Raw genomic sequence first — 27,082 nt, 5'->3', positions numbered from 1 at the left:
AACACGGCTGCTACTCTGAAACCTTTCTGAAATTTAGAGTCACTGTTGCTTCTTAGGGCACTACCTCCTCCAGGATGTTGAACTTAATTCGATTGTGGTCACTGGTAGTGGCTCAGCTACTGTCACTTCTTCAATTACCTTAATTAAAATATTCATTTAAATTAAGAGATGAGTTGGGAATGTTTTTAAGGTCAGGCTTGACAGAGCCCTGGCTGGGATGATTTAATTGGGGACTGGTCCTGCTTTGAGCAGGGGGTTGGACTAGATGACCTCCTGAGGTCTCTTCCAACCCTGATATTCTATGATTAGCCCAGTTAGTGCCACATCACCTGGGTTTTGAAGGAGACCTGAAATTCGTCCCTGTACAAGGCAGGGGAGGCAGTGTGAGGTTGTGGGATAGGTCTGTCTGCTGCGAGGTCCAGTCCTTTGCCCAGCAAAGTCAGCAAGATTTTCCACTGACTTCACTAAGCATCAGACTAGATCCAGAATGATCACAGGGAAATCGGCATTTTAGGTTTCAGCATCAACACCTCCCTCCCCAACCCTTGAGAGGAATGGGCTGCCACCCCTCTTCAAGCTGGCCTTTCAGGCTGGCTGGGCACTGAGGCCAGTCTCTGTGCTCAGGTTGCATTTCAAGGTTTTCTTTGCAACCACGAGGGCTAAAACCTTTTTTTTTTAGCTGATATTCTAGAGCATGATTCTCAGGAGTGGCTGGAATCTATAGGGATCTAACTGATTTGAATCAGGTTCCCTTTTCAACAGCTGGAGATACTTAAGACAGAGCCAGGTGCTGGAGGGAAGACCTGCTGTGTGTGCCTGTGGCTCTGGGCAGTCATAGCAGTCTGGGCCTGAAAACCCACTCATGGAGATCAGGAACCTGATCTGGTGCAGAGTGGATCCGTTTCTGCAGGATCCCAGCTTTAAATGAAACATGTCGTTTCTATTTCTTCTCCTTGGGAAGGACCCTCCAAATCTGACCATGGTGCTCTGCACCTCTGCCTGAGTCTGCCCACAGCCAGCTCCAGCACTCCTGGGGCCACCTAGAGCTTCTCAGGAAGCCTCGGGGTAATTGACAAGACTCAGCTCCTGCAGTGGGCAGCAGCAAAACTGGCTGGATCTGGGTCGGTTTCATAGTGCTGCTGATGGGGAAGCTCTGAATGGGGGCAGAGGCGGAACGCAGCTCCCACAGCGAGTGGCTGCTGAGGGTTCCCTAATCCCTGCTCGGTCTCCAGGTCTCCCTGGCGAGTCGGCCTTGGTGCAGGTGCTGGAGGATGAGTCCCGGAGCCGCCTGGGGCGCTTCAACCAGAAGGACGTCTCCATGGTGTTCAGCAGCGTGATGCGGCTTCACCCATCCAGCCCCCACCCCCTGGTGGAGTCCTGCCTCGGCAGCCTGGAGCGGCACCTGGAGAAGGAGCGCCACCCACAGACCCTCTTCCTCCTCCTCTCCTACTATCGGCTCCGGGCCCAGGCGCTGCAGGGCCACCCAGCCTCCGACCAGCAGCTGCTCAACAACCGCAAGATCCTGCGCCTGGTCAGGCACACGTTGGGGCAAGTGAGCGCCGTACGTGAGCATGAGCTAGCCCTGCTGGATGAGATGTTGGCCCTGTGTGCTCAGGAGGCCAACAATAAGGCCTTGGAGGCCATCTTCAGCTCACAGCTCTTCTATGAGAACCGCCAGGAGCGCTTTATCCGCAGCATGGCAGGTGAGGGCTGGGGCTACCCACCTTCCCAGGCTTGCCCCAAACCTTTCCCCAGCATTGGCTGGTCTGGACTCTGGCCCACCCTCTTCACAGCCTGTGCTCCTGCCCTTTCTTGCCCCTTAAAGGACATCCTGGCAGCCTGAGCTCAGCTGTGCAAGCCCCTCCTCGGTGGTGCCCTGCGGTGCTGGGGAAATGCCTGGCAATAGAGCTGGAGTAGCAGCCGCAGCTGCGATTGGGGTTGAGCTGGAGTAGCAGCCGCAGCTGCGATTGGGGTTGCCGAAGTGTACCTTTCCCAGCCATTCCCCTTCTGGGTGGAGGTGTCCCAGGCTGGAGGGTGAATTCTGGGTGCTGGAGCACAGGAGCCTCAGCCCTTTGGGATGAGGAGGAAAGGGACGTCTGTCCTCTTCCTAGTGTACACGCAGACGTACTCTTCTGAAAAGCAGCCTGCCTGAGAGCTGCCCTGGGCTCGGCAGAGGAGGCCTTGTACCAACTTGCATCACAGGCTGCGCCTGCCCTCTGAGCCGTGCGTCCCCCTGCTCCCCCAGGAGCACCCTGTGATGATCTCCCAACGCCTGGCGCGGGGAGCCGCACTGTGCAAGCCTGCCTGTCAATGGCTGCTCTGGGGGGCCCACCCCCCATGGGATGATCTGGGGGGCCCACCCCCCATGGGATGATCGAGGGTGGCCGTTCTGCTCTTGACCCCTTCTGCGCCTCAGCCAGGGCGTCTGGACCAATCCTGCAGGGATTGTGTGAGTAGTGTCCTTGTTTCAGTTGGAGTCCCAGGCAGAGACCTGGCTTGGAAGCCCCCCAGGGGTTCTGCAGAAGCAGCTGCCCATGGTCGGACTGGGCTGTTATCTGCCAGGACATGGGGCCCCAGTCAGGGCAGTGTCCGGTGTTTCTGGGTGATGCAGCCTTGCTCTGTGGTATTCCCTTCAGAGTGGCTCCCAAGGAAGGCTGAGAACCTCACCCCCTACACCATGGCGCTGATTGCCAAGTACGTGGCCCGGCACAGGCTGCGTGAGCCGCGCCTGCTTGACACCATCGCCAACTTCCTGCTGAAGCGTGGGGAGCAGCTGGAGAGCAAGGTGAGCATCCTGCCTGGCCCTCGGGAGACAGGCTGAGGCCCAGCTCCGTGGAGCTGTCCCGTTACCAAGGGGGATAACAAAGTCCCCCCATGTGAGCGGGGATCTCAGTGCAGTTACCAGGGAAGGGCCCCTTCAGGGCAAAGCTGGCCAGTCCTCCATGCCCCCTGCCTGCCCCAGCCTCATTCCCTCTCTCTCTGGCTGCAGGTGATCCAGAAGCTGGTGTTTCCCTTCAGCCGCATGAATTACCGGCCATCTAACCACAGCGAGCTCTTCCCCAAGCTGGAGGCCATCCTGGAGCAGAAGGCAGCCAGCTCACCCCTGGCCACTGTCAACATCCTCATGTCCATGTTCCAGCTCAGGCACTTCCCCCAGGCTGTCCTGCACCAGGTTTTCTCCCCAGCCTTCATCACCAATGTCATGAGTATGTCAGTCCTCTGCCCAGGAAACCCACATGGCTGGTTACGGCCCCTAGGCCTAGAGGCGGGAGGTGGGTCCCAAGGGGCTGGGTATGGCAGCCCTTTCCAGGAAAGCGGGAGGGGTGGGGGTGTGGATAGAGCCCCTGCTGGGATCTCTCCCCTGCCCTAGGAAAGGAGGATTGCAGAGTGAGCAGTGGGACAGCTGCACTGCCTGTCTCTTTCCCGGCGCAGGCAGCCCGTATGCGCTGATCGTGCGCCGCTACCTCTCTCTGCTGGATGCAGCACTGGAGCTGGAGTTCCGAGATTACAGCGGCCCGCGCCTTGACCCACGCTACCGGGTCCTCATGTTCGACCACGCTCTGACAGCTGACGAGGCCAACAGGAAATACAGGTTGGAGGGCTGCGGGGGGCAGGGCTTGAGGGCAGCAGCCCGTACGGGTTGGAGGGGTGGTGCCCAGCCCAGGGTGATGGGGGCGGGGCGGAGGGCCCGGCGCCCAGGCCATGTGGGTCATGGGGAGCATGGTTTGAGGGCAGGCAGTACAGGTCAGATGGCATGTGAAGTGTGTCAGGGCAAGGCATCCACATTAATGCCATGCTGGGGAGAGTGGGGCAGCACCCACGGGCTGCTGCCAGTCCCCCCTTCTCTGTAAGGAGCCTTTGGTAAGCCAGGGGAGGGGAAGGGGCCATGGGTCTGTCAGTTCTACAAGGAAGTGTGAGCTAGGGAGATGGTCGCTCACCTGGACTCCCCCTTGCCCCCCCCCCCCCCGGCTCTGCACCTCCTACTCTGGGAGGAGAAGCTTCCTACCATGGAGCAGCGGGGGAGGCACCCAGCCCCAGGGGCATGAGGCGGGGGAGGCGCCCGGCTTGCAGCGGGCACGTTCCGAGCGCCGAGGCTCTCTACGGTACAGCGCTGCAGCTACGCTGCTGTGGAGTGTCTGTGTAGACAGGGCAACGGGAGGTGTTCGCCCCTTGCTGTGGCCCCTCCCCGAGAGGCGGGAGCTAGGGATGGACAAGTTCTTCTGTCGACCTAGCACTGTCTACACGGAGGCTGAGGTCAACCTAACTACGTTGCACAGGGAGTGGATTTCTCAAGCCACTGAGCAGCGGGGGTGAGTTAATCTGGTTAGTGGGGCAGCCGCAGCAGTGGGGCCCGTAGCTCCCTGTGGCCTGGGAAGGGATGGGTTTGACGGGCATGGACGTTGCAGCCCAGCAGAAGAGGTGGGAGCATGGCAGAGGAGGCTGGGGGTCCCGGCTGGGGTTTGCTGTGACCCCTCTTGTTCCTGCCTTCAGTTACAAGGGGCTGGTGGCTGAAGCCCTTCGGCAGCTGGTGGGAGAGGAGTGCTACCGGCAGGATGAGGTGCTGCCCCCTGGATACTGCACAGGTAACGTTCCTGGGGGATGTCCGTACGGGGCAGGGGGGGTGCTGGGAGATCTCTCTGACCATAGGCTCCAGGCACCCCTGAGGGGAAACATCCTGTGGGAGAGGAGATGGCACGCAGGCCCCCGGGGGAGCAGGGAATGTCTCCTCCTTGTGGGGCCTGGGGAGGCCCCTTCCCGGCTGAGCTGAGCCTCTCAGAATGAGCGTGAAAAGCCGGAGGGGATTTGTGGCGTTTACCCTGTGCTGAAAAGATGGAAGGAGCAAAATCTGCCTGAGCTCAGCCAGCCTCACTGCAGGTCACCCCAGGGCGGTGACAACCCTGCCGGACAGGCCTCGCCCTGCACCCCTGGGGGGGGCTCCCCAGGGCAGGGACACCACCCCACGTGCTGGACAGGCCTCGCCCTGCACCCCTGTGTGTGTGTGTAGGGGGGGAGGGGCTACCTAGGGCAGTGACCCCTCCCCCCCGCCCTGCACCCGTGTCCCAAGGCGGTCACCCCTCTCCAACCGCTGGACAGGCCTCGCCCTGCACCCCTGTATGTGTGTGGGGGGAGGCTACCTAGGGTGGTGACCCCTCCCCCTCTGCCCTGCACCCGTGTCCCAAGGCAGTGACCCCTCCCCAACTGCCGGACAGGCCTCGCCCTGCACCCCTGTGTGTGGGGGCTCCCCAGGGGCTCCCCAGGGCAGGGACACCACCCCACGCGCTGGACAGGCCTAGCCCTGCACCCATATTACAAGGGATGAGGGGGGCGGGGGTCTTTCCAGGACACTGAGGTGGCCCAGCCTCATGGTACCCCCAGCCCAGTCCCTCTCTATAAGGGCCGCAGTCATGAGTCGGCCCAGTGGCTGGATCCCACGTGGCCCAGCTGGCCCAGGAGCACTGTTCCTAGCTCTGGGGCTCTGAGGCACACTCCCAGGTGCAGACCTCATGTCCATCACCCTCCCTTGGCACTCCGAGACCTCCCCCACCCAGCCCCGAGCCCCTGTGGCTTGTATGTGTTCCCTCTGAGTCCCGCCTCCAGGAATATGCCGAGCTTCTCGGGTAGCCCCTCAGGGACACCCTCAGGCAGGACAGCAGGACCGAACCGCAGGCACTTTGCTCTGGAAAGCACCGGCGAAGTGTGGCTCTTGCAGTACAGCCTCGTGAGGCAGCCCCCAGTGAGTCCTGGCTTCGGTCAATGTCCGCAGGCCAGGTAGCCCTTCCTGCCTCTTCTCCTTAGCCTGGGCTGCTTCTACTTTGTGGTGGCCTGCCCCTTTCAGAGGGGAGCCCCTGAATTACACGCCACGTCTGCCCTACGGACTCCTGCCCGCGCAGCTGGGGATGCCGTGACTGACGGAGCTGGGCCGGCAGAAGCCCCGATGTAGACACCGCGATCCCGACATGGCTGTTACCGGGCTAGCGGGGCTGCAGCAAGGTGTGCCGGCACCGAGCGCAGTGTTGCTACTATAAGCTGCAGTCCCCGGGGCACTGTGCGGGGGCGCTGAGGTATGCCGTGTAGTTCACCTGGCCAAGCTCCCCCCAGGAGGTCTGGCCTTGGGCCTGCTCTGCAGGAGAGACGTGTCATGTGGGGGGATCCTTAGCACCTCTCTCCCTGTGACTGCCCCTGTGCAAACGCAGCTCTGCTGGGGAAAGGCGCCTTGCTTCAGTCAGGGCCTGGTGCTAGCCGTAGGGCAATGCCCTCTTGCCGCTGGAAGCTGTGTCCCCACGAGGAGGGGCTGCTGGTTCAGCTCCACAGGTGTCTCGGGCTCTGTCCCGCTGAGCCCAGGCTGAGGGCGTCCAGCCCCTGCCCCCATCCAGGCTTCTGGTCACGGGCGTCACAGTCGGGCTGCTCGGGAAGAAGCTCAGACAGGACTCTGGTGCCGCGTGACTCCGCCCAGGGCAAGGCCCCTTGGCTTCGGTGCTTCCTGGGTCCAATCTCGGAGTGCTCAGCCCCCTGTCCACCGTGAGCTCTGCTCCTGGATGGGACACCTGGGGAGCCTCACACGCCCCAAAGGGCTCTGCCCCCAATTCCTCAGCCAGCAGTGGCTCCCAGCCAGCGTGACACAGATGGGTTATTAGTCATGGGGAACCCAGCGTAGAGCAGAGCTTGTCAGCACAAGGAGCAGGAACATTCAGCCAAGTCCATCTTGGGGGGGATCCAGAGCCCTGGGTTGTTCTTCTCCCCCCCACCCCCCGTAACCCCACCCAGGCCCAAACCAGGAGACTGATCCCTTCCAGCTGCCTGGCCTCCCTCAGGTCCCTTGCCCCTCCTCTGTCCTTTGTCTCTTTCCCAGGCTAGCAAGTCACATGGTCTCTGTTCTCCAACACCTCCCGTTGATTCTTGCAGAGCAGGGGCCTGGCCTTCCCTTGCGAGGCCAGAGTGTTGGCTGTTCTCTGCAGCCAGTCAGAGTCACACCTGCCCTCTGGGGGTCTCTGCAACAATCACACCCCCTTGTCCCACCACCTAGACACTTGAGTCACACATAGGGAAAACTGAGGCACGCTGCAGTATTCAAAGAAAACATTAAGATCGTTCTCACTTTGCCACAGACCTCTTGGCCCCTGAGCCCAGGCTGGGGAAGCTCAGCCCCTGCCCCCATCCAGGCTTCTGAATGGAGTTGATTGTTCTGGTGGGTGTCCGGGTGAGCAAGACAATCTGTGGCAATGGCTCTAGGTTACTCTGCGCCCGCCTCTGGGACACAGTCTCTCTGCCAGAGGTCCGTTCCTCGCTCCAAATGACACGCTGGGCCGCAGCAGGGCGTGGGGCACGCTCTAGCGTGGAGGGTCCATAAGATGGAGTTCCCAGTGTGACAGACGTATCCCTGCTCTGGCATGCCTGGCAGCCAGTGCTGCAGGGGGTGTGACGGAAGGCTCCCACCAGCCCCTGGGTGTCTCTGTTTGCTGGCTCTGTCCCTGAGGGCCTAGTGTATGTAGTGATGCCTCAAGCCTCGCCCCATGAACCCTGCAGCAGCAGCTCCTGCCTCTGATCCACGCTCTGTCTCTGCAGATTTCCTGTTGTGGATAAACCGCTCGGGCACGGTCCTGCCTCTTGCCCATGTCCCTGCAGCCTACAAGGTCGCCTGCGCCCGCACTGGGGTGCCCCTGGCTGCCAGCTGCCTGCGTTCCAGCGTCCTGGCCCTTACCGCTGACTTGCAGGACTTCGCACCATTCGCTCCGGAGACACCCAGCAGCCCCGAAGGCCCCCCGGAGAGCAGCCTCACTGGGCATTTCATGTCCACGCTCTGCCCTGCCCCAGGGGGCCCTTGCTACCAGCCCCCATCGGATTATTACTGCAGCCTGAGCAAAGAGCACTCTCTGGAGAGCCAAGGCAGCTCCACGCTGAGCAGCCCCTCGGAGTGCCTGGCCCCACAGCCTGCTGCCACTTCTGACTGCTCCCCCAGGGGCACCTCCACAGCTGCCCTCTTCCAGTTCCCGATCAGCAAGATCCTGGAGGAGGGGGAGGCAACAGCTGGCTGCCCGGGGCCTGATCGCAAGGGAAAGCAGGCCCAGGAGGAGCTGGACGAGGGGAAGGCAGCCCCGGCCGAGGAGACCTGTGCTCTGCCCTCCCCACACCTGCCCAGCCCCAAGAGAGGGCCGAGCGACGGGCTGCAGGGAGCTGAAGAGATTCAGAGGTACTGGGCAGGGCAAGATCTGGGCTCCCTGCTATGTTCCTCCAGCACTGTCCTGGTCCCCCCCGTCCCTCCTTTGCTGGCTGAGTCCATCAGCCCCTGCCTTCCTCATCCCCTGTAGGGCACCAGTACAGAGCAGGGTCAAGACTAGGGCCCTGCACTGGGCAAACGGCACCCCTGGCCGGCCATAAGGACCAGGGTGGGCCTGCCCTAGGTGTGCTGCATCCTCTCCTCTCCTTTGGCTGCAGGGCATGGGGTGCAGCATGCCCGTTAGTGGGTAACATGCCCCAGGCCCAGCCAGGGTGTCTAGGGGCCAATGTGGGTCAATCCTCTGCCCCCCAGCTATGGGGTGTGTGGGGTATAACGCTGCTGCCCCCGGCCCCCTTCTCTTCCCCTGGCGGTGGGATACTGGGCAGAGGGTAATGCTGCGCCCTGCTCTGTCCCTCTGCAGGGTGGTCCTCTCAGTCAATGACAAGTGGCATTACTGCCAGAACTCAGACATCCTGGTGGGCTCGCGAGCCATGAGGGACAGGCACTTGCAGCTGCTGGGCTACTGCCTGGTTCAGGTAAGAGGCCTGGAGCTGGGGAGGCTGGGCTGGCCCCGTGGGCCCCTCTCCCGGGTGCAGGAGCTTGGCGGGTGCCCTGCAGGCTGGAGGGTGGTTATTAGAGGGCAGTGTGTCGGCGGGTCCATCCCCGAGGGAGTGGGGCAAAGGGGACTCTGCCTGACCGCCCCGGAGGTGAGGCTCTGGGGAGCCATGGTCACAGTCGCCCACTGTCAGGCCACGACGCTGCGCACAGCACTGTGCGTTGCAGGCAGGACCTGTGGGCCTGAGCGGCTGAGCAGGGGGTGCTGCCATTCCCTGCCCCATGACAATCTCCTGACCACAGGCCCACAGAGCTCCGCCCCGCCCTCGCTGGCTGCTCTCCTCTGCCAGCGGGGGGTGAGCATGGCGCGTCCACTCCCGGCACATGCTGCCCATGTGGAGGGCCAGGCACCTCTGCCCAGAGCTGCCACTGGGAGCTCAGCACACATCAGAGCAGTGCAGTGGCTCTGGGCCGGAGCGATTGCTGTTCGCCAGCAGAAGCCCAGGTCTGAGGGGAGCCCTAGAGTGGCGCTGGAAGGGATGGGCAGGCAGGTGTCCTGGTGGCTCTTCCAGGCCCGCTCTGTGGGGGCCCCATTCTAGAGGCAAGCTCCCCAGGCAGGTGAGATGGGAATCGTGGGTCAGCAGCATCCAGCGAGGCCTGCTGTGTCTGCATACCCTGGTGCCCCCCGCCTCCCAAACCGGGCTCCACTCCTCGGCATGCCTGTGGCAGTGAGCCCCGGCACGTCTGTGATGCCTGTGCCCTTTCAGCCAATCTGTGTTACTGAGGCCAGCTAGTTCAGTCCGGGGGCGCCCCTTGCCGGCTGCCGCCTCTTTCCTTCTGCTGGCTCCTGGCTGCCTTGTGGCTGGGCCTGTGCCCCCGGCCTTCAGCCATGCCTGGCTTGTGAGGGACTCAGCCGACGCCAGCGCACTTTGGCCTCTCTCTCGGTGCTGGTCCCACTCCTCCAGGCTCGCTCCCGGTCATGCTTGTGGACGTTCCTCGCTGAGATACCACTCCGTCAACACCCAGTGAACAGAGATCCCGCTCCGCCAGTGCCAAGCAGGGTCCTCAGTCCCTGACGGCGAGCTCGGCTGGCTGGCACGTTGATGGCACCGCTGCCTGCTATGTGGGGGCAGATCGGCGCGCCGTACCCGGGGGACGTGGCCTCGGCCTCTGCACCTTCTGACTCTATGTCCCGGGCCCAAACGCCAGCTGGCTCCGCCTGGTGCAGCGCTGCTGGCCCTCTGCCTCTTCTGGCGTCAGTGGCTCCCACTCAGCCCTTGCTGGGCTGGGGGGCGTTGCGGGCTGTGATATACGGGAGATTAGTGGCCTTTTGACCTTAATCTCCGACTCTAGCCAGGGCTCTCTCTGGGTGCTGGCACCAACGCAGACACCAGGACCCACCCTGCTAGACCTGGTACCAACACGAGTCGCCAGCAGATCTGTGACTACAGGCAGCTCAAGCCTGATACCGATGTTACTGCACCAGCTCCCTGTGGCACTAGGACTTTCTCTGCTGACCCAGGGGAGCAGCATCTCCTCTAGACCAAATATACCCCTGCTCCCCTTCTCCCCAGTCCAGGAGTGACCCTCACTGGGCAGCCAACACCTTCTGCTAGGGCTTCCCCAGGAATCAGTCAAGAGGCACCTGGATGCCCCCCCACAGCACACCCAGACACACTGCCCTCAGACAGCCAGGACTGCCCTGGCTACATCACCTCAGGCCCTGCACCCCCTCACCCCAGGCCTGTCCTTCTGGCCTGCTGACTCAGGACTCTCCATCAAGCACCCCAGGTCCTCTTCCTTGATCAGATAACCAGAACCTCAGAGCTGAAGAGGAATCTGAGGATGATGGAGAGGAGCACAGAGGGCAAAGGAAGAAGGTGACCCTCCCTCGCAGCTGACTTCAGGTTTTTCTAGGAGTTGCTGGGAAGAGGAGCATGTGCCCTAGAGATGGGCCTCTGAGCCATGCAGGAGAAAGCCCGTAACTTGTTTGGTAACTTCCCCTCATGCTGCCCCTGGGCTGTGCCAGTAACCCTGTGAAGGACCAGGCAGGATCTGATTTACGAGTGCCTCTGCCCTCGCCCAGTTCTGGCCGCTTTACTGGTGGCTGTGGCCCAGGAAAACCAAAATGGGGGGCTGCAGAGAGCTGCCCTGATGGAGACAGGTCTCAGAGATTGGGTCCCTGCACACCAAAGCCTGGTCTTGGACATCACTGCAACTGTACAGCAAATATCAGGCCTCATTCACCAGACGTGCCAAGGAGCTGGGGTGGCACAAAGTGTGTTCCTGTTGACAAGTTCCTGCAGGTAGCCTGAGCCAAGGAATGTGGGGGTCCGAACCTCTCCAAGTGTCACTGGCCCAGCCTGAGCATCCTGCCTCCCACCCTCAGGCTGCCAGAGAGGCCCAAAATGCCTACAAGGGCTGGACCATTCGCTCCCGTCAGATGGGTTGTTGCACACCCCAAAGGACTCCAGGAACACTGAGCTCCTTGGGTATGTGGTTTTCTCTTGGTACCTCGAGAGCGGGGTCAGTTTGGACAGAGAATCTCCTGGCAACAGAGGCAGCTGACTATACTGCTCAGAGGAAACATCACTTCTCCTCCAGGGAGCTCCCGTCTCTTCTACCAGCCCCCTACATCGTCCCCAAGGCGGAGACTTGGCGTTCAGGACCGAGAGCCTCATACCGATCTCGCCCCAGCCTTCTTTGCTGTACCCCACTTTTGTTGCACTTTCCCAGGCCTGAGCTGGGATTACATCACAGCAGCTACCCAAGGCTGCTCCGTGTGTGTGTCCTCCGCCCCCCCTTCACTTCCTTGTCACTCGCCAGGGACCCATCTCACGGGACACAGCAGATTTCCTGTGTCCCACAGGAGCTGTGGAGGGCCCCTCTCCGGAGTTCAAAGGGCGGAGGTTCTGTTCTCACCATTTATCCCAGAAGAAAAGGGGGAGGTGGCCTCTCTCGGACCTGAGGTGACTGAACTACTCCATCAGCTCCAGTTCAGAAGGCAACACGAGCCTCCCTCGTGCCCTCCAGATGCGCAGGGCTGGCTTGTGGCTGTCAGCCTCGCCCATGCGTGTTTTCACACAGCAGTTCGTCCAGCCTAGAGGCTGCCCCTGCTTCACAGCATGACAGGACTGTTACGATACAAGGCTCTAGCTGTTTGCAGTGTTCGCAGAATGCCTGGTTGGGCTGGCGCACACCTCTGCCTGGCTTCTGAGAGACGCCCGGCCCGGCCCTGCCCTCAGCCTTTCGCTCCTTAGGACGGAGAGTGAAATACAAGAAGTCGTGTCTCTCCTCCCTGTGCACAGAATTCATAGGGACTGTCTGGATTGCCCTTGGGCAGAGCCACACCTCCCTCGAGAGGTGTCAGGCCATCCCTGGTCTCCACCCCAAGGGAAACCCTGCAACTACAACAAGAACCTGGCTTGGGCTGTTAGGTTACATGGTATCGAGACCACATGTTGGACACCACTTCTCAGAGTTCACCTCTGCCTGGTCTATTTCCCAGCCCACTAAACACCAAGGAATCATAGAAGGGTAGGACTGGCAGGGACCTCAAGAGGTCACCTAGTCCAGTCCCCTGCACTCAAGGCAGGTCTACGTAATAACTAGACCATCCCTGACAGGTGTTTGTCCAACCTGCTTGTAAAAGCCCCCAATGACAGGGACTCCACCACCTCCCTGGGCAATTTATTCCAGTGCCGAACCACCCTGACAGGTCGGAGATTTTTCCTAATGTCCAACCTAAACCGCCCTGGCTGCAATTTAAGCCCGTTGCGTCTTGTCCTGTCCTCAGAGGTTAAGAAAAACAATTTTTCTTCTTTCTCTTTGTAACAACATTTTATGTACTTGAAAACTGTTATGTCCCCTCTCAGTCTTCTCTGCTCCAGACCCAGTGTTTTCAATCTTCCCGCACAGGTCGTGTTTCCTAGACCTTTCATCCGTTTTGTTGCTCTTCTCTGGACTTTCTCCAGTTTCCTGAAATGTGGGGCCCAGAACTGGACACACTACTCCAGCTGAGGTCTAATCAGGACGGGGTAAAGCAGAAGAATTACTTCTTGTGTTTTGCTTACAACACTCCTGCTCATACAGCCCAGAATGATGTTTGCTATTTTTGCAACACTGTTACTGTTGACTCATATTTAGCTTGTGATCCACTGTGACCCCCAGATCCCTTTCCGCAGGACTCCTTCCTAGGCAGTCATTTCCCATTGTGTATGTGTGCAACTGATTGTTCCTTCCTAAGTGGAAGACTTTGCATTTGTCCTTATTGAATTTCATCCAGTTTACTTCAGACCATTTCTCCAGTTTGTCCAGATCCTTTTGAATTTAATCCTGTCCTCCAAAGTACTTGCAACCCCTCCGAGCTTGGTATCGTCTGCAAACTTGATAAGTGTACTCTCTATGCCGTTATCTAAATCAGTGAAGATATTGAACAGAACCAGAACTGGACCCGGAACAGATTCTTGTGGAACCCCACTTGAGATACTCTTCCAACATGACTGTGAACCACTGATGATTACTCTCTGGGAATGGTTTTCCTACCAGTTCTGTACCCACCTTATAGTAGCTCCATCTAGGTTGTATTTCCCTAGTTTATTTATGAGAAGTGTGACAAAGTTCCTCCTCTGCCTTGGTGGGTCTTGCGCTTATTGGCGGATTTGCTCGCCTTGGAGCTTCACAGCAGCCCTCAGCTTGGCCATTTTTCTGAACCCACAGTCCAGGTCGACTCCTCCTGTGTCTGACCAGGAGTTGGGAGGTTTGGGGGAACCTGGGCCCGCCCTCTACTCCAGGTTCCAGCCCAGCAATGCAGCTGTCTAGAGTGCCTCCTGAAACAGCTGTGCGACAGCTACAACTCCCTGGGCTACATCCCCATGGCCTCCTCCCAACACCTTCTTTATCCTCACCATAGGACCTTCCTCCTGGTGTCTGATGATGCTTGTACACCTCAGTCCTCCAACAGTCCACGTTCTCACTCTCAGCTCCTAGTGCCTCTTGCTCCCAGCTCCTCACACACACACCACAAACTGAAGTGAGCTCCTTTTTAAACCCAGGTGCCCTGATTAGCCTGCCTTAATTGATTCTAGCAGCTTCTTGATTGGCTGCAGGTGTTCTAATCAGCCTGTCTTAATTGTCTCCAGAAGGTTCCTGATTGTTCTGGAACCTTCCCTGATACCTTACCCAGGGAAAAGGGACCTACTTAACCTGGGGCTAATATATCTGCCTTCTCTTACTCTCCTGTAGCCATCTGGCCCAACCCTGTCACAGAAGGTCATGTGAGACAGTGTCAAAAGCTTTACTAAAGTCAAGATATACCACGTCTCCCACTTCCCCGCAAGGCTTGTTACCCTGTCAAAGAAAGCTATCAGGTTGGTTTGAAATGGTTTGTTCTTGACAAATCCATGCTACTGTTACTTATCACCTTATTATCTTCTAGGTGTTTGCAAATTGATTGCTTAACTATTTGCTCCATTATCTTTCCGGGTACAGAAGTTAAGGTGGCTGGTCTGTAATTCCCCAGGTTGTCCTTATTTCCTTTTTTATAGATGGGCACTATATTTGCCCTTTTCCACTCCTCTGGAATTTCTCCCGTCTTCCATGACTTTTCCAAGATAATCGCTAATGGCTCAGATCTCTCCTCAGTCAGCTCCTCGAGTATTCTAGGATTTCATCAGGCCCTGGTGACTTGAAGTGATCTAACCTTTTTTAGCCTCAGATCATACCTCATTTTCACTGCATTCACTAGGTTAGACGTCTGCTTGCGACTAACCTTTTTGGAGAAAACAAAAAAGTCACTTAGCACTTCTGCCATTTCCCACGTTTTCTCTTATTGTCCCCCCTCCTCACTGAGTAATGGGCCTACCCTGTCCTTGGTCTTTGTCTTGCCTCTAATGTATTTGTAGAATCTTTTCTTGTTACCCTTTATATCTCTAGCTAGTTATTTTATCCCTACATGCTTGTTTTGTTTGTTTATATGCATCCTTCATCATTTGACTGAGTTTCCACTTTTTTGTAGGACTCTTTTTTGATTTTTAGATCATTGAAGCTTTCCTGGCTAAGGCAGGGTGGTCTCTTGCCAGACTTCCTATCTTTCCTATGCAGTGGGATAGTTTTCTCTTGTGCATGACTCTTTGTCTCTTTGAAAAACTGCCAACTGTCTTCAGGTGTTTTTCCCCTGCTTAAGACTTGCTTCCCTTGGGATCTTACTTACCATCTCCCTGAGTTTGCTAAGGTCTGCCTTCTTGAACTCCGTTGTCTTTATTGTGCTGTTCTCCCTCCTACCATTCCTTAGAATCATAAACTCTACCATTTCATGATCACTTTCACCCAACCTGCCTTTCACCTTCAAATTCTCAACCAGTTCCTCCCTATTTGTCAAAATCAAATCTAGAACAGCCTCTCCCCTAGTAGCTTTCTCCACCTTCTGGAATACAAAATGGTCTCCAATGCATTCCAAAAACCTGTTGGAGAATCTGTGCCCTGCTGGGTTGTTTTCCCAAGAGATGTCTGGGTAGTTGAAGTCCCCCATCACCACCAAGACCTGGGCTTTGGATGATTTTGTTAGTTTATAAAAAGCCTCAGCCACCAATTCTTCCTGGTTTGGTGGTCTATAGGAGACCCCTACCATGACCTCACCCTTGGTTTTCACCCCCTTTATCCTGACCCAGAGCCTCTCAACACGTCTGTCTCCTGTTTCCGTCTCCACCTCTGTCCAAGTGCATACGCTGTGTACAGAGAAGGCAGCACCTCCACCTTTCCCCCGGCCTGTCCTTCCTGGGCGAGCTGCACCCCCCTGTGCTGATATTCCAGTCGTGCGCGTTCTCCCACCAGGTCTCCGTGATGCCAGCTGTGATACATAGTTCTGTTTGTTCACTAGCATTTCTAGTTCTTCCTGCTTATTCCCCCCATTTCTCACACTAGCATACCGATTTCTAAGATACTGGTTTGATTTCCCCCCTATGTTCCCTCTTGTCTCTCCCTTGTCCCTCCTATAACGGCCCATGCTCCCCCCAGATTCTGACCCTTCTCCCAGGTCTCCATGTTTTTGCTCTGCCTGTGGGTTTTTGTCTCCTGCTCCCATCCAACCTGGGTTAAAGCCCGCCTAACTAGGCTAGCCAGTCCATATCCCTTCCTCGATAGGTGGTACCCATCTCTGCTCAGGAGCCTCCTTCATGTATGGCCATGTGCGTCAGGAATAACCCCTAGCCTGGTGGACAGTCCTCAGACGGGTCCCAGAAAGGGTCTCCTGCAATATCCATATGCTGGAATTCCATGTGATTTCAGCGGCCTGCGAGGGAGAGCAGTGAGATCCTGAGACCCACCTCCACATGGTATTGTTGCAACAGGCTGGGCTAGTCCTGCTCACCCCGGTCTGCGGGGGAGCAGCTGAGGACATGGTTCTTTTTGCACAGGGTAGCTCCCAGGGCCCATCCCGTCCCAGGAACAAGCCACACTCTGCTGGCTCACTTGCAGCCAGGACTGAGCTCCCATGGGGCTGGGTGGGCTCTGAAGGACACTTCTCTGTGTTCTGCTCATGGGGCCCAGCTGTTTTGGACCTGCTTTGCCCCTGAGCAGGTGCCAGCCCAGGGTCCCTCCAGGCTGTTTCCCTTATCCTCTGATTTGAATTTCTCTTTTATGCCGTTCTTCCTGTTCCCTGTCACCCCAGCTCATAGGATCCATCCGGCAGGATGCAGCCTTGGTAGTACTCATAGCCCCTTAGCTTCTGTTGGCTCCCAGCCCTACTGCATCCGTCCACATGGCCACCAGTGTGTCGCAAACTGCCCCCCCACCCCAGCCCCCATGTCTTGCCCTGAAAGCCTGGGCACGGACTGGCTGAGCACAGTAGATGGAGGGTTATCCCTTCCTGGCACAGAGCGGGACATCCCCAGGCCAGGCTGCAGCTCAGAGGGGATGAGATTCGTCCATCCACTTTACAACCAGCCTCTGTAAGCTTTTGTTCCGGAGTCTAGAGAACAGGAGCTAGAGGCCAGAGGCGGGCCTCTTGGGCTCAGGCAGCTGCTGCCTCAGCAGCCGAATATTCTCCTCTTCAGATGCTGTATTTTCCCGTCCCAGTGTTTGGAAGTTTCTCCAAGGCCTGTCTCCTCAGTCAGGCGCCTCCCAGGCCTGGGCCCTACTGTAGTTCTTAGGGGCCTTATCTCCTGCTCCCCAGTGAGCCCTGGTCCATGTGCTCTCCAGCTCATGGCTATTGCTCCAGCCAGGAGAGTTAGCAAGGTTTAAGCCAGTGTGGCAAATTCTCTCCTCCTTACAGTGTTTTCCCTGCGGGTAAGGTGAGGCTGAGACATTTCCCCCCCTCCCCCCACCCGCCTTTAAATTCCTCTCCAAGGTGGCCATCTGATTTTCACTTAGACCAAACCCTTCACTTCCATGAACCACAGTGAAACTTGGGAGAAACCAGGCTGCACACAGCAAGTCTACAGAGCCTCTTGGGACATCACCTCTTTTACGTGTGGCACTGGGGGAGAACATCAGAATGGCCACACTGCTCAGACCAATGGTCCATCTAACCCAGTAGCCCATCTTCCAATGGGGCCGGGGCCAGGGCCAGGTGCTTCAGAGGGAATTAACAGAACAAGATAATTATCAAGTGATCTGTCTCATGTTGTCCACTCCCAGCTTCTGGTAGTCAGACGTTTAGGGACACCCAGGGCATGGGGTTCTGTCCCTGCCCATCCTGGCTAATAGCCATTGATGGACCTACTCTCCATGAACTTATCTACTTCTTTTTTGAACCCTGTTACAGTCTTGGCCTTCACAACATCCCCTGGCAAGGAGTTCCATAGGTTTGTGTGTTGTGTGAAGAAATACTTTTGTTTGTTTTAAACCTGCTGCTTATTAATTTCATTAGGTAACCCCTGGTTCTTGTGTTAGGTGAAGGGGTCTATATCACTTCCCTATTCACTTTCTCCACACCAGCCATGGTTTTACAGGCCTCTGTCATATTCCCCCCTTAGTCATCTCTTTTCCAAGCTGAAAAGTCAGTTTTATTAATGTCTCCTCATATGGAAGCTGTTCCATAGCCCTAATCATTTTTGTTGCCCTTCTCTGTGCCTTTTCCACTTCTAATACATTGTTTTTGAGATGGGGTGAGCAGACCTGCACACAGTATTCAAGGTGTGGGTGTACCATGGATTTATACAGAGGCAATACGATATTTTCTGTCTCATCTCTCCCTGTCCTAATGATTCCTAACATTCTGTTCACTTTTTTGGCTGCTGCTGCACATTGAGTGGATGTTTTCAGAAAACTATCCACAGTGACTCCAAGATCTCAGTGGTGGCAGATGACAGGACAAGGAGCGCTGGTCTCAAGTTGCAATGGGGGAGGTCTAGGTTGGATATTTGGAAATACTGTTTGTCACAGAGTCCCCGGGCACTGCTCTGAAACTACTCCATATGAAGCCAGTCAGGACTCTGGGGAAGCCTCCTCTCCCTAGGGCAAGAAGCTCACACAATTTCGACCTTTCTGGGGCTGACATCAGAGCATTCAGCATCCCCATCCACACCGTGCGCTTCCCACCGCGAGTCCACACAGGCGGGGCTCTGGGAGAGCCAAAGGGCCCTGCACCCCAACTCTGCAGTCAGACGTGACTCTCAGCCAGCCAGTTTATTAGATGACAGGAACATGGTCTAAAACAGAGCTTGTAGGTACAGAGAACAGGACACCTCAGTCAGGTCCATCTTTGGGGGCAGGGAGGTCAGAGCCCCATCTGAGCCTCCCTCCATTTCCCCAGCCAGCTCCAAAACTGAAACTCGCCCACCCCTGCTCTCACCTTTGTCTCTTTCCCGGGCCAGGAGGCCACCTGGTCTCTTTGTTCTCCAACCCCTTCAGTTGGCACCTTTGCAGAGGAGGGGCCCAGACCATCAGTTGCCAGGAGACAGGGTGTCGGCCATTCTCTGTGCAGACTCCATCACACTGGCCCCCTAGGGCTCTGCCCCAATCACACACCCTTATCCCGCCACCTAGATACTTAAGATCTGCATAGGGGAAATTGAGGCATCCATACAGTATTCAGAGAAAACATTAAGAACATTCTCACTTCATCACACTATTTCACTAGGAGGGTGGTGAAGCACTGGAATGGGTTATTTAGGGAGGTGGTGGAATCTCTTCCCTTTGAGGTTTTTAAGGCCCAGCTTGACAAAGCCCTGGCTGGGATGATTTAGTTGGGGATTGGTCCTGCTTTGAGCAGGGGATTGGGCTAGATGACCTCCTGAGGTCCCTTCCAACCCTGATATTCTATGATTCTATGAATGACTCCAAGATCTCTTTCTTGAGTGGTAACAGCTAATTTAGACCCCATCATTTTATACATATAGTTGGGATTATGTTTTCCAGTGTGCATTATTTTGCATTTATCAACATTGAATTTCATCTGTTATTTTGTTGCCCAGTCACCCAGTTTTGTGACATCCCTTCACAGATCTTTGCAGTCTGCTTTGGACTGAATTATCTTGAGTAATTTTGTATCATCTGCAAACTTTGCCACCTCACTGTTTACCCCTTTTCCCAGATCATTTATGAATATGTTGAATAGGACTGGTCCTAGTACAGACCCCTGGGGGGACACCACTATTTAACTCTCTTCATTCTGAAAACTGATAATTTATTCCTACCCTTTGTTTCATCTGTTTTAAGCAGTTACCGATCCATGAGACCACCTTCCTTCTTATCCCATGACTGCTTACTTTGCCTAAGAACCTTGGTGAGGGACCTTCTGAAAGGTTTTCTGAAAGTCCAAGTACACTATATCCATCATGTCACCCTTGCTCACATGTTTCTTGACCCCCTCAAAGAATTCTAGTAGATTGGTGAGGCATGATTTCCCTTTACAAAAGCCATGTTGACTCCTCTACAGCATATTGCATTCATCAGTGTGTCTGATAATTCTTTGCTACACTTTCAACCAGTTTGCCTGGCAACGAAGTTAGGCTTACTAGCCTGTAAGTGCCAGGCCATCTCGTCCCAGAGATTATGTAAGTAGCCAGCTTGCCTGTATCAGTCTGTCACCTAGTAGTTATGCCCTTTCCCTCAGCTATTGCGGCCCTCTCAGCTGGTGGCTAGGCGATTTCAGTGTCCTGAGGACTGTCCTGTCTTGGTGCTCAGCCCAGCCTTTTACCACACACTCCACCCTGGATCTGGCAGCGGGATGGGACAGCAAATGGGGAGAGCCATTCTGCAATCCTTGTTTAGCTAACTGCCCTGAGGGTACCTGCCTCCGGCCCATTGGTCTGGGAAGTGCTAGCCTGGCCCCAGGCTGCGGTCCCGCAGCACAGCTGTGATGCAGAGTGACAGACCTTGTAGGCGGATGGGGTCACAGTGACCTTGTGTCTGTGGATCCAGCGAGGGCCAGGTGTGGCTGCTGTGTCCCATATGCCCTCATTGGGGGGGGGGGGGGGAGAACCAGGTCGTGCAGCGTTGGGCCCCCCATCTCTGCTGCCCACAGATTCTGCTCTGGCACAGGAGCTGCCCGCACTTTGGAGCGATTCATGTAGCCAGGAGCCGGTTACGATCCGGGAATGGGCCAGGCCAGCGCGGGGGCACCTGCAGCCAGCCCTCTAGGTTAACACATAGCTCCGTGGAGGGGCCATTAGCTCATGTTAGTCTGACCTCCTGGATTGCACAGGCCAGCAGCAGCAGCCCCCACACAAACCCTAACACCTGAGCTCAGCTTTTGCGGGGAGGAGTTTCAATAGATGCACCAAGCACCCCGAGGTGGGGCTGGAGCCGCTTCCTCTGGTGGGGAGGGGAGCTGGGCCCTGCTTCTGGAAAAGGCCCCTATTCTATTCCCCTACCCTCCTGCACCAGCCAGGCCCTTGTGCCCTAGGGGGAAAGGCCCCTGCCCCAGCCTGGCATTGGTGCTAAGTGACCCTCCTCTCCTGTGTGCAGCTGCCCTACATGGAGCTGGAGAAGGTGAGCGGTGTCGAGGAGGCCAAGCACTATCTGCGGCAGAAGCTGCGGGAGCTCCGCTTTTGAAAGCAGCCGCTGCCCCCGGGGCACAGTGACGGCGAGAGACCCACCTCACCTCCGCGTGCCAAGGAGCCTGCTCCCGGAGGCTCCCTCCCTCCCCTGGGGCCGAGGGCAAGGCAGCTCCCGGGCCAGGGGCTGTCGGCCGGTGGGGCTGGTGGTGGCGGGCGTAGCGTGTGGCTATTATTTATTGGCATTTGCTGAGGGGTCGGGGGTCGGGCTGGTGCAGCAATGGGGGTGGGTGTCTGGTGTAAATGGGTGGGACAGCGCCACGGCCCCAAGTGGGAGCAGTGTATGATGAGCCTGCTACTCCACCCACGAGCCTCCTGTCTGCCAAAGGGGGGTGCACTGGGGACAAGCACTGGTCTGTTTATCCTCACAGGGCAGGGCAGGGCAGGGCTCCCAAGCTGCCTGCCTCTCCCCCCGGGGGCTGCACAGGGCCTGGAGGAGTGGCTGGAAGCGCATTGGCAGGGGGGCCCTGGAGCTGTTTGCCTCTGGGGAGGGGCTGGCTCCCTGGAGGAGGGGCTGTTTGCCCCCAGGCCGAGCCCAAGGTGCCGCTGTGGTGGTGGGAGACAAAGTTTACAATAAAAATGGAGAAAAATCTGCCCTGTCCTGTCCTGTTTGTTGGTGCCAGGAGTTCACAGCCCCCAGGGCCGGGGCCCAGGGGTGGGACAGTGCCTGCTGCACCCTGCCAGGGGTCTGGCCCTAGGCCCACCTCCTGGGGGGAGGAGCAGGGTGTGGCATGGTCTGGCCATAGTGAGTGCCCCCTGCCTGGGAGGGAGGTGCCGCTCCCCAGGCCCAACTGTCCTTGGAGCAACCACATGTGTCCTGCGGGACCCTCGGCAGGACAGGAACACACAGCGCTGTGCCCCCCCCCACTCCCCCCCGGTTTCTCAGGGGTGCGGGGCAGTCCTGATTTTGCCCCATAGCGACAACCCAGCCTAGCGTGCGGGGGGGAGGGGCACTGTGCGGCTTCCTGTCCAGCCCCAGCCATGCCAAGCCTGTGGCCGGGGCCCGTGATGGTTGAAGCGGGCAGGGGTGACGCACGGACTTGGGCACGGGTTTGCCGCACAAACGTGGTCACCGAGCCCCCCTGTGCAGCAGCTGCCTTGCTCCAGGCCTGTGTGTGAGCTGCCCGCCCAGCCAGTATACCCCCCAGAAACCCCAAGCCAGGCCCTGCACCTTCCTTAGAAAGCTGTTTATTGACAGTTAAATTATTCTCTTAAATAAAACCCCATGGAATTTAGGAAACACCTGATTGTCTGGGTGGGGCCCCGGGCTGGAGCAGGGAGGTGGGATCCTGTAGCCCCCCCAGCAGGGGTGGGGTCCAGCACACCATACAGTTCGGACGGCAGTGGCTGGGGGCAGCAGGCCCGGCCCCGCTGCTCCTGTGCCAGCCCAGGGCGGGCAGCAGGCCCCCGCAGGGCCGGACGCTGTGAACAGCTGCTCTGGCCGGGGGCAGCCCGGGCCGCGGGGTGAGCGTCTGGCGGCTGCTGTGGCCCGGGCACTGGTGAGCGCTGGGCACAGTCCACGCGGCTGGCGAGGGCGCAGGTCCGGGCAGTGCCGCTGCGGCTCCTGGCACAGCGGCAGGGGCTTGCCTGCGCCCGCAGCCCCGCACAGGGTCCCTGGCTGGCGCCCCTCACACGGGCATCGGCATCTCGTTGTACTCGTCCACCCCTTCCCGCTCGTCGAAGATCGGCTCCGCCTCCTCCGCGTCCAGCTGGGGGGAGAGGGGAGCAAACGGCGGTGGGTTTGCTCTGAGCCAGCACCTCCTGCTGCGGCCCCCCCCACCCCGCCCAGCCAGCGTCTCCCCCGCCCTGTGCCCAGCCATCGCCTCCCCCGCCCCCGCTGCGGCCCCCCGCCCTGTGCCCAGCCATCGCCTCCCCCGCCCCCCGCTGCGGCCCCCCGTCCCCCTGCCCAGCCACCGCCTCCCCCGCCCCCGCTGCGGCCCCCCGCCCCCCTGCCCAGCCAGCGTCTCCCCCGCCCCCGCTGCGGCCCCCCGCCCCCGTGCCCAGCCATCGCCTCCCCTGCCCCTGCTGCGGCCCAGCAGAGCCTCCCACTGCCACAGGGCGGCTGGACCCTCCAGCTACCCCGGTGGGCGGCTCCCCCCACCCCTACCCCCAGCCAGGCCGAGGCTGGCGCCTGAGGGCATCCTGTGGCCCCCCGCACGGGACTTACACACTTCAGCTCGCGGTCGGTGAAGACGCGGGTGAGCAGCCACATGCGGAGCGGCACGGTGAGGATGAGGATGAAGGGGAAGGCCAGGGAGGCTGCCGTGGACATGACGGCCCAGAGCACGGCCAGGCACGCCAGCTGCAGGCCCGTGAAGAGATGCATCCGTAGGGTGCGCACCTGGCCGGGCAGCCGCACGGGGGTTAACGCCCCGGGCCCAGTGCAGAGAGCAGCTTTCCCTGCTGGCTCTGTGCCCCCCCCAGATCCCCACTGCTGGCTCCCCCCGCAACGCGACCTCCAACCCCGCTCCCCCCGGCAGTTTGGAATGGGACCCCTGGCACTGGCGCCATTCCTCCTACAGCTGGCACCAACCAGGACCCACTGGGACATGCCCCCGCCCGGCTCTGGTCCCCCTCCCCCCCACTGCCCCATGGGACATGGCCCCCGCCCGGCTCTGGTCCCCCTCCCCCCCACTGCCCCATGGGACATGGCCCCCGCCCGGCTCTGGTCCCCCTCCCCCCCACTGCCCCATGGGACATGCCCCCGCCCGGCTCTGGTCCCCTCCCCCCCACTGCCCCATGGGACATGGCCCCCCGCCCGGCTCTGGTCCCCTCCCCCCCACTGCCCCATGGGACATGGCCCCCGCCCGGCTCTGTGCCCCTCCCCCCCACTGCCCCATGGGACATGGCCCCCCGCCCGGCTCTGTGCCCCCTCCCCCGGCTGTGCCCAAGGGGACATGGCCCCGCCCGGCTCTGGGCCCCTCCCCCCCACTGCCCCATGGGACATGGCCCCCCGCCCGGCTCTGGTCCCCCTCCCCCCCACTGCCCCATGGGACATGCCCCCGCCCGGCTCTGGTCCCCTCCCCCCCACTGCCCCATGGGACATGGCCCCCGCCCGGCTCTGGTCCCCCTCCCCCCCACTGCCCCATGGGACATGGCCCCCCGCCCGGCTCTGTCCCCCTCCCCCCCACTGCCCCATGGGACATGCCCCCCCGCCCGGCTCTGGTCCCCTCCCCCCCACTGCCCCATGGGACATGCCCCCCGCCCGGCTCTGGTCCCCCTCCCCCCCACTGCCCCATGGGACATGCCCCCGCCCGGCTCTGGTCCCCCTCCCCCCCACTGCCCCATGGGACATGGCCCCCGCCCGGCTCTGTGCCCCTCCCCCCCACTGCCCCATGGGACATGCCCCCCGCCCGGCTCTGGTCCCCCTCCCCCCCACTGCCCCATGGGACATGGCCCCCGCCCGGCTCTGTGCCCCTCCCCCCCACTGCCCCATGGGACATGCCCCCCGCCCGGCTCTGGTCCCCCTCCCCCCCACTGCCCCATGGGACATGGCCCCCGCCCGGCTCTGTGCCCCTCCCCCGGCTGTGCCCAAGGGGACATGGCCCCCCGCCCGGCTCTGTGCCCCTCCCCCGCCCTGCGCAGACCTTTTTGACGTAGGTGACGTCGGGGTGATGCTTGGGGGGCATGAGCAGCAAGTGCAGGCGCTGGTAGAGCTGGATGCCGTTCAGCGAGGTCACGCCCATGTAGAGGAAGATCCCAAAGAGCACGGCCAGGGGGATGTGCCGCAGCAGGTCCCCGATGACGATGGACAGGCCTGGCGGGGTGCGGGGGCAGCCACTGAGAACCCGCTAAAGGCGCCAGGGCACCTGGGGCCCACGGGAGCTCTCCGCCCCCACCCCGGCGCTGCTCTCTGCAAACCCCTGCCCCCGCTACCTGCCCCCAACTCGGCCCCACCCCCACTGCCTGCCCGACCCCCCGATGCGCTCTGCAAACACTGACCTGTCCTTCCCACCACTACTCACTCCCATAACAACGTGCAAATAATTGTGTAATGTTTTAATGAGTCTTGTTTGTGCCTCAGTTTCCCCATATGCTGCATTGTTGCCCAGTGTGGGGAAGGGACCTGTCTGCTCTCAGGGCTGGCTAAGGACACAGGGGCGGGTGTCCCCTGGCTGGGCCCGGTCCCCATCTCAGTGCAGCATGAGAACGGCAAATCCAAGCACCCCGATAGGGACACCCAGGAACCCACGGCCCCAAGGGGGATGGACCTCGCCCCCGCAGGGGGGACTGAACAAGGATCCCCGCTGGAGAACTCGGGGCTAGGAGCAGGAAGGTGGGGACAAGAGTCGGGGGCTGGAAGGAGTCTGACCAAGGAGGCCGCCCAGACAGACAGCCGGACCCGAGAGTTCCCCACAGCCAGGCTGGGCTCGGGGCTGGCCAGGACGGACCCTGCTTCACCCTTCATTGCCGCGGGCTGCCCTAAGGGCCCCCTAGGCAGGACCCCAGAGACCGTTCCAAAGCTAGGGGTAAAACCCCAAACCTGTGGGTCCGTGACAGGCTCACACTGCCCCCCCACCCCCACCCCAGCCCTGTCCCTGGCCTACCCCTAGGCCAGCTGCCAGGGCTAGTGTCTCCTGTGCCAGACAGGCTCCCCACACGCTCCCAGAATGGGGCAGAGCTGTGTGCAGAGCCCAGGGGAGGGAACGTGAGACGCATGAGGAAGCGAAGGGGCCTCCTAGAAACCGTTCCAAAGCTGGGGGTGCAGCCCCGACGCTGTGGGTCTGTGACACCCACCCCCACAAGCCCCAGGGCTTCCCCAGATTGCCCCCCCATGTCCCAAAGCAACCCCCGGCCCCACAGCTGTGTCTGAGCTCCGCCCGCCCAGTAAGCCACTCTCCCGGTCGGCAGTGGGCTGGGGAGATGGGGCGGCCGGCGGGACTCACCCACAAGCAGGGCCACCAGCAGCCCCGTGACGCGCTGCTCCTTCACCTCCTGGATCTTGGGCTTGTCGCCAGGGGCCACGGCCTTGCTCATGACTGTCAGGGCGTTGGCGTGGGTCACCGAGCGCACCGTGGCGGCCGCCAGCCAGGGCAGCCCAAAGAGGGCGCAGAAGCCGCCCATGGCCACAATCAGCAGCAGGTCGAGGTGGAAGCCAGAGCCCTTCTGCAGCATGCGCTCTTTCTTACTGATGATCAGCCTGGGGGGGCACTGGAGAATCAGGGCCTGCCCCACGACCCCCCCCAGCCCAGGGCCTCCCCCCTTAGCCCCCCCACATTGCCATGCCCCCCCCCACACACACCCCCCGCCTGCAGGCGGCTCGGCTCACGTGGTGATCTGGGTCTCCATGAAGATGAGGATGAAGACCAGCACGGCTGGCAGGGCGCTGGCCACCATCATCCAGACGGGAAAGGAGCTGCCCTCGCCCAGGGGGTTGATGACCCAGCCCCGCTTCTCCGGGGCCGTCACTGAGAAGCCGCTGGGAACGCTCAGCTTCTGTGGGGGGAATGGGGGGGCCATGAGACCCAATCGGGGGGGGCCCTCGGCACAGGGGGCAATGGGGGATGGGGTCAGGGGGGACGTGCTGAAGATGGGGGAGCAGGCATGTGGAGGGACGGGGATGGGGATGGGGGGCAGGTGTGAGGAGGGATGGGGAGGTGTGGGCAGGGGGGACGGGGGCAGGCATGAGCGGGGATGGGGAGCAGGAGTATGGCAGCAGTGGGACAGGTGTGAGGGGGGATGGGGAGGTGTGGGGTGTTAGGCTATAGATATTCAGGCCTGGCTGTAAAGGCCTATACTCTAAGCCCTGGTCTACACTAGGACTTTAGGTCGAATTTAGCAGCGTTAAATTGATGTAAACCTCCACCTGTCCACACAATGAAGCTCTTTATTTCGACTTAAAGGGCTCTTAAAATCGATTTCCTTACTCCACCCCTGACAAGTGGATTAGCGCTTAAATCGGCCTTGCTGGGTCGAATTTGGGGTACTGTGGACACAATTCAACGGTACTGGCCTCCGGGAGCTATCCCAGAGTGCTCCATTGTGACTGCTCTGGACAGCACTCTCAACTCAGATGCACGATTGTTTGCCGTTGCTCTGACGCAGGGAGGGGCGACTGACGACACGGCTTACAGGGTTGTTTTACAGGGAGCTAAAATCAACAAAGAGGGTGGCTTTACATCAAGGAATATTTCAGGCAGGACTTCACGGAGGGTTCCAATAAGAAATGGTGCACCTAAGTTATTGTTCTTATTGGGACAAGGAGGTTGGTCTGGCCTCTGATTGATACATGGCTAGATTTACCTCGCTGCACCTTCTCTGTGAGTGACTGCAGTGTGACCTAGAGGAACGAGTCCCCTAGACGGGGGGTGGGGGT

General features: G+C 59.4%; 2 protein-coding genes across 11 annotated transcripts in view; one reads left to right on the top strand and one right to left on the bottom strand.

Moving 5' to 3' along the window:
• FASTK (Fas activated serine/threonine kinase) lies at positions 1–21,358 on the top strand. Of its 2 annotated transcripts, XR_012157680.1 has the most exons (9): positions 1–1,703; positions 2,637–2,785; positions 2,990–3,206; positions 3,433–3,592; positions 4,492–4,583; positions 7,564–8,188; positions 8,637–8,751; positions 14,015–14,139; positions 20,678–20,765. XR_012157680.1 is itself a non-coding variant. In XM_073334983.1 (8 exons), exons 1-8 carry the CDS (start codon positions 1,319–1,321, stop codon positions 20,762–20,764), a joined length of 1,830 nt encoding a protein of 609 aa, XP_073191084.1. In that variant the 5' UTR covers positions 3–1,318; the 3' UTR covers positions 20,765–21,358. The 2 variants fall into 2 exon arrangements, 1 of the variants encoding a protein (XP_073191084.1); XM_073334983.1 differs by lacking the exon at positions 14,015–14,139 and having other exon boundaries at positions 3–1,703; positions 20,678–21,358.
• Positions 21,359–21,938: 580 nt separating this feature from the next.
• Positions 21,939–27,082, bottom strand: part of SLC4A2 (solute carrier family 4 member 2) — a 105,109-nt gene continuing 99,965 nt past the window's right edge. For all 9 annotated transcript variants that reach the window (XM_073334968.1, XM_073334970.1, XM_073334969.1 and 6 more), the window contains 5 exons: positions 26,036–26,202; positions 25,653–25,906; positions 24,354–24,523; positions 22,934–23,107; positions 21,939–22,475 (listed from right to left, as the gene is read on the bottom strand). In XM_073334968.1, the coding sequence (XP_073191069.1) occupies positions 22,395–22,475; positions 22,934–23,107; positions 24,354–24,523; positions 25,653–25,906; positions 26,036–26,202 (846 nt within the window). In that variant the 3' untranslated portion in view covers positions 21,939–22,394. The remainder of the gene's footprint in view (positions 22,476–22,933; positions 23,108–24,353; positions 24,524–25,652; positions 25,907–26,035; positions 26,203–27,082) is intronic.

This window comes from Lepidochelys kempii, chromosome 2 (genome assembly GCF_965140265.1).
Source record: "Lepidochelys kempii isolate rLepKem1 chromosome 2, rLepKem1.hap2, whole genome shotgun sequence".
Taxonomy (NCBI): Eukaryota; Metazoa; Chordata; order Testudines; family Cheloniidae; genus Lepidochelys; species Lepidochelys kempii.
This window is presented reverse-complemented; position numbering and strand designations above follow the sequence as displayed.

What these genes read in the sequence shown, in the direction of transcription:
- FASTK (XM_073334983.1), top strand. Translation starts at nt 1,319, where the DNA reads ATGGTGTTCAGCAGCGTGATGCGGCTTCACCCATCCAGCCCCCACCCC. An exon ending in CTTTATCCGCAGCATGGCAG is followed by an intron (nt 1,704 to 2,636) that starts GTGAGGGCTGGG and finishes TATTCCCTTCAG; the next exon opens with AGTGGCTCCCAAGGAAGGCT. An exon ending in CTTCATCACCAATGTCATGA is followed by an intron (nt 3,207 to 3,432) that starts GTATGTCAGTCC and finishes TTCCCGGCGCAG; the next exon opens with GCAGCCCGTATGCGCTGATC.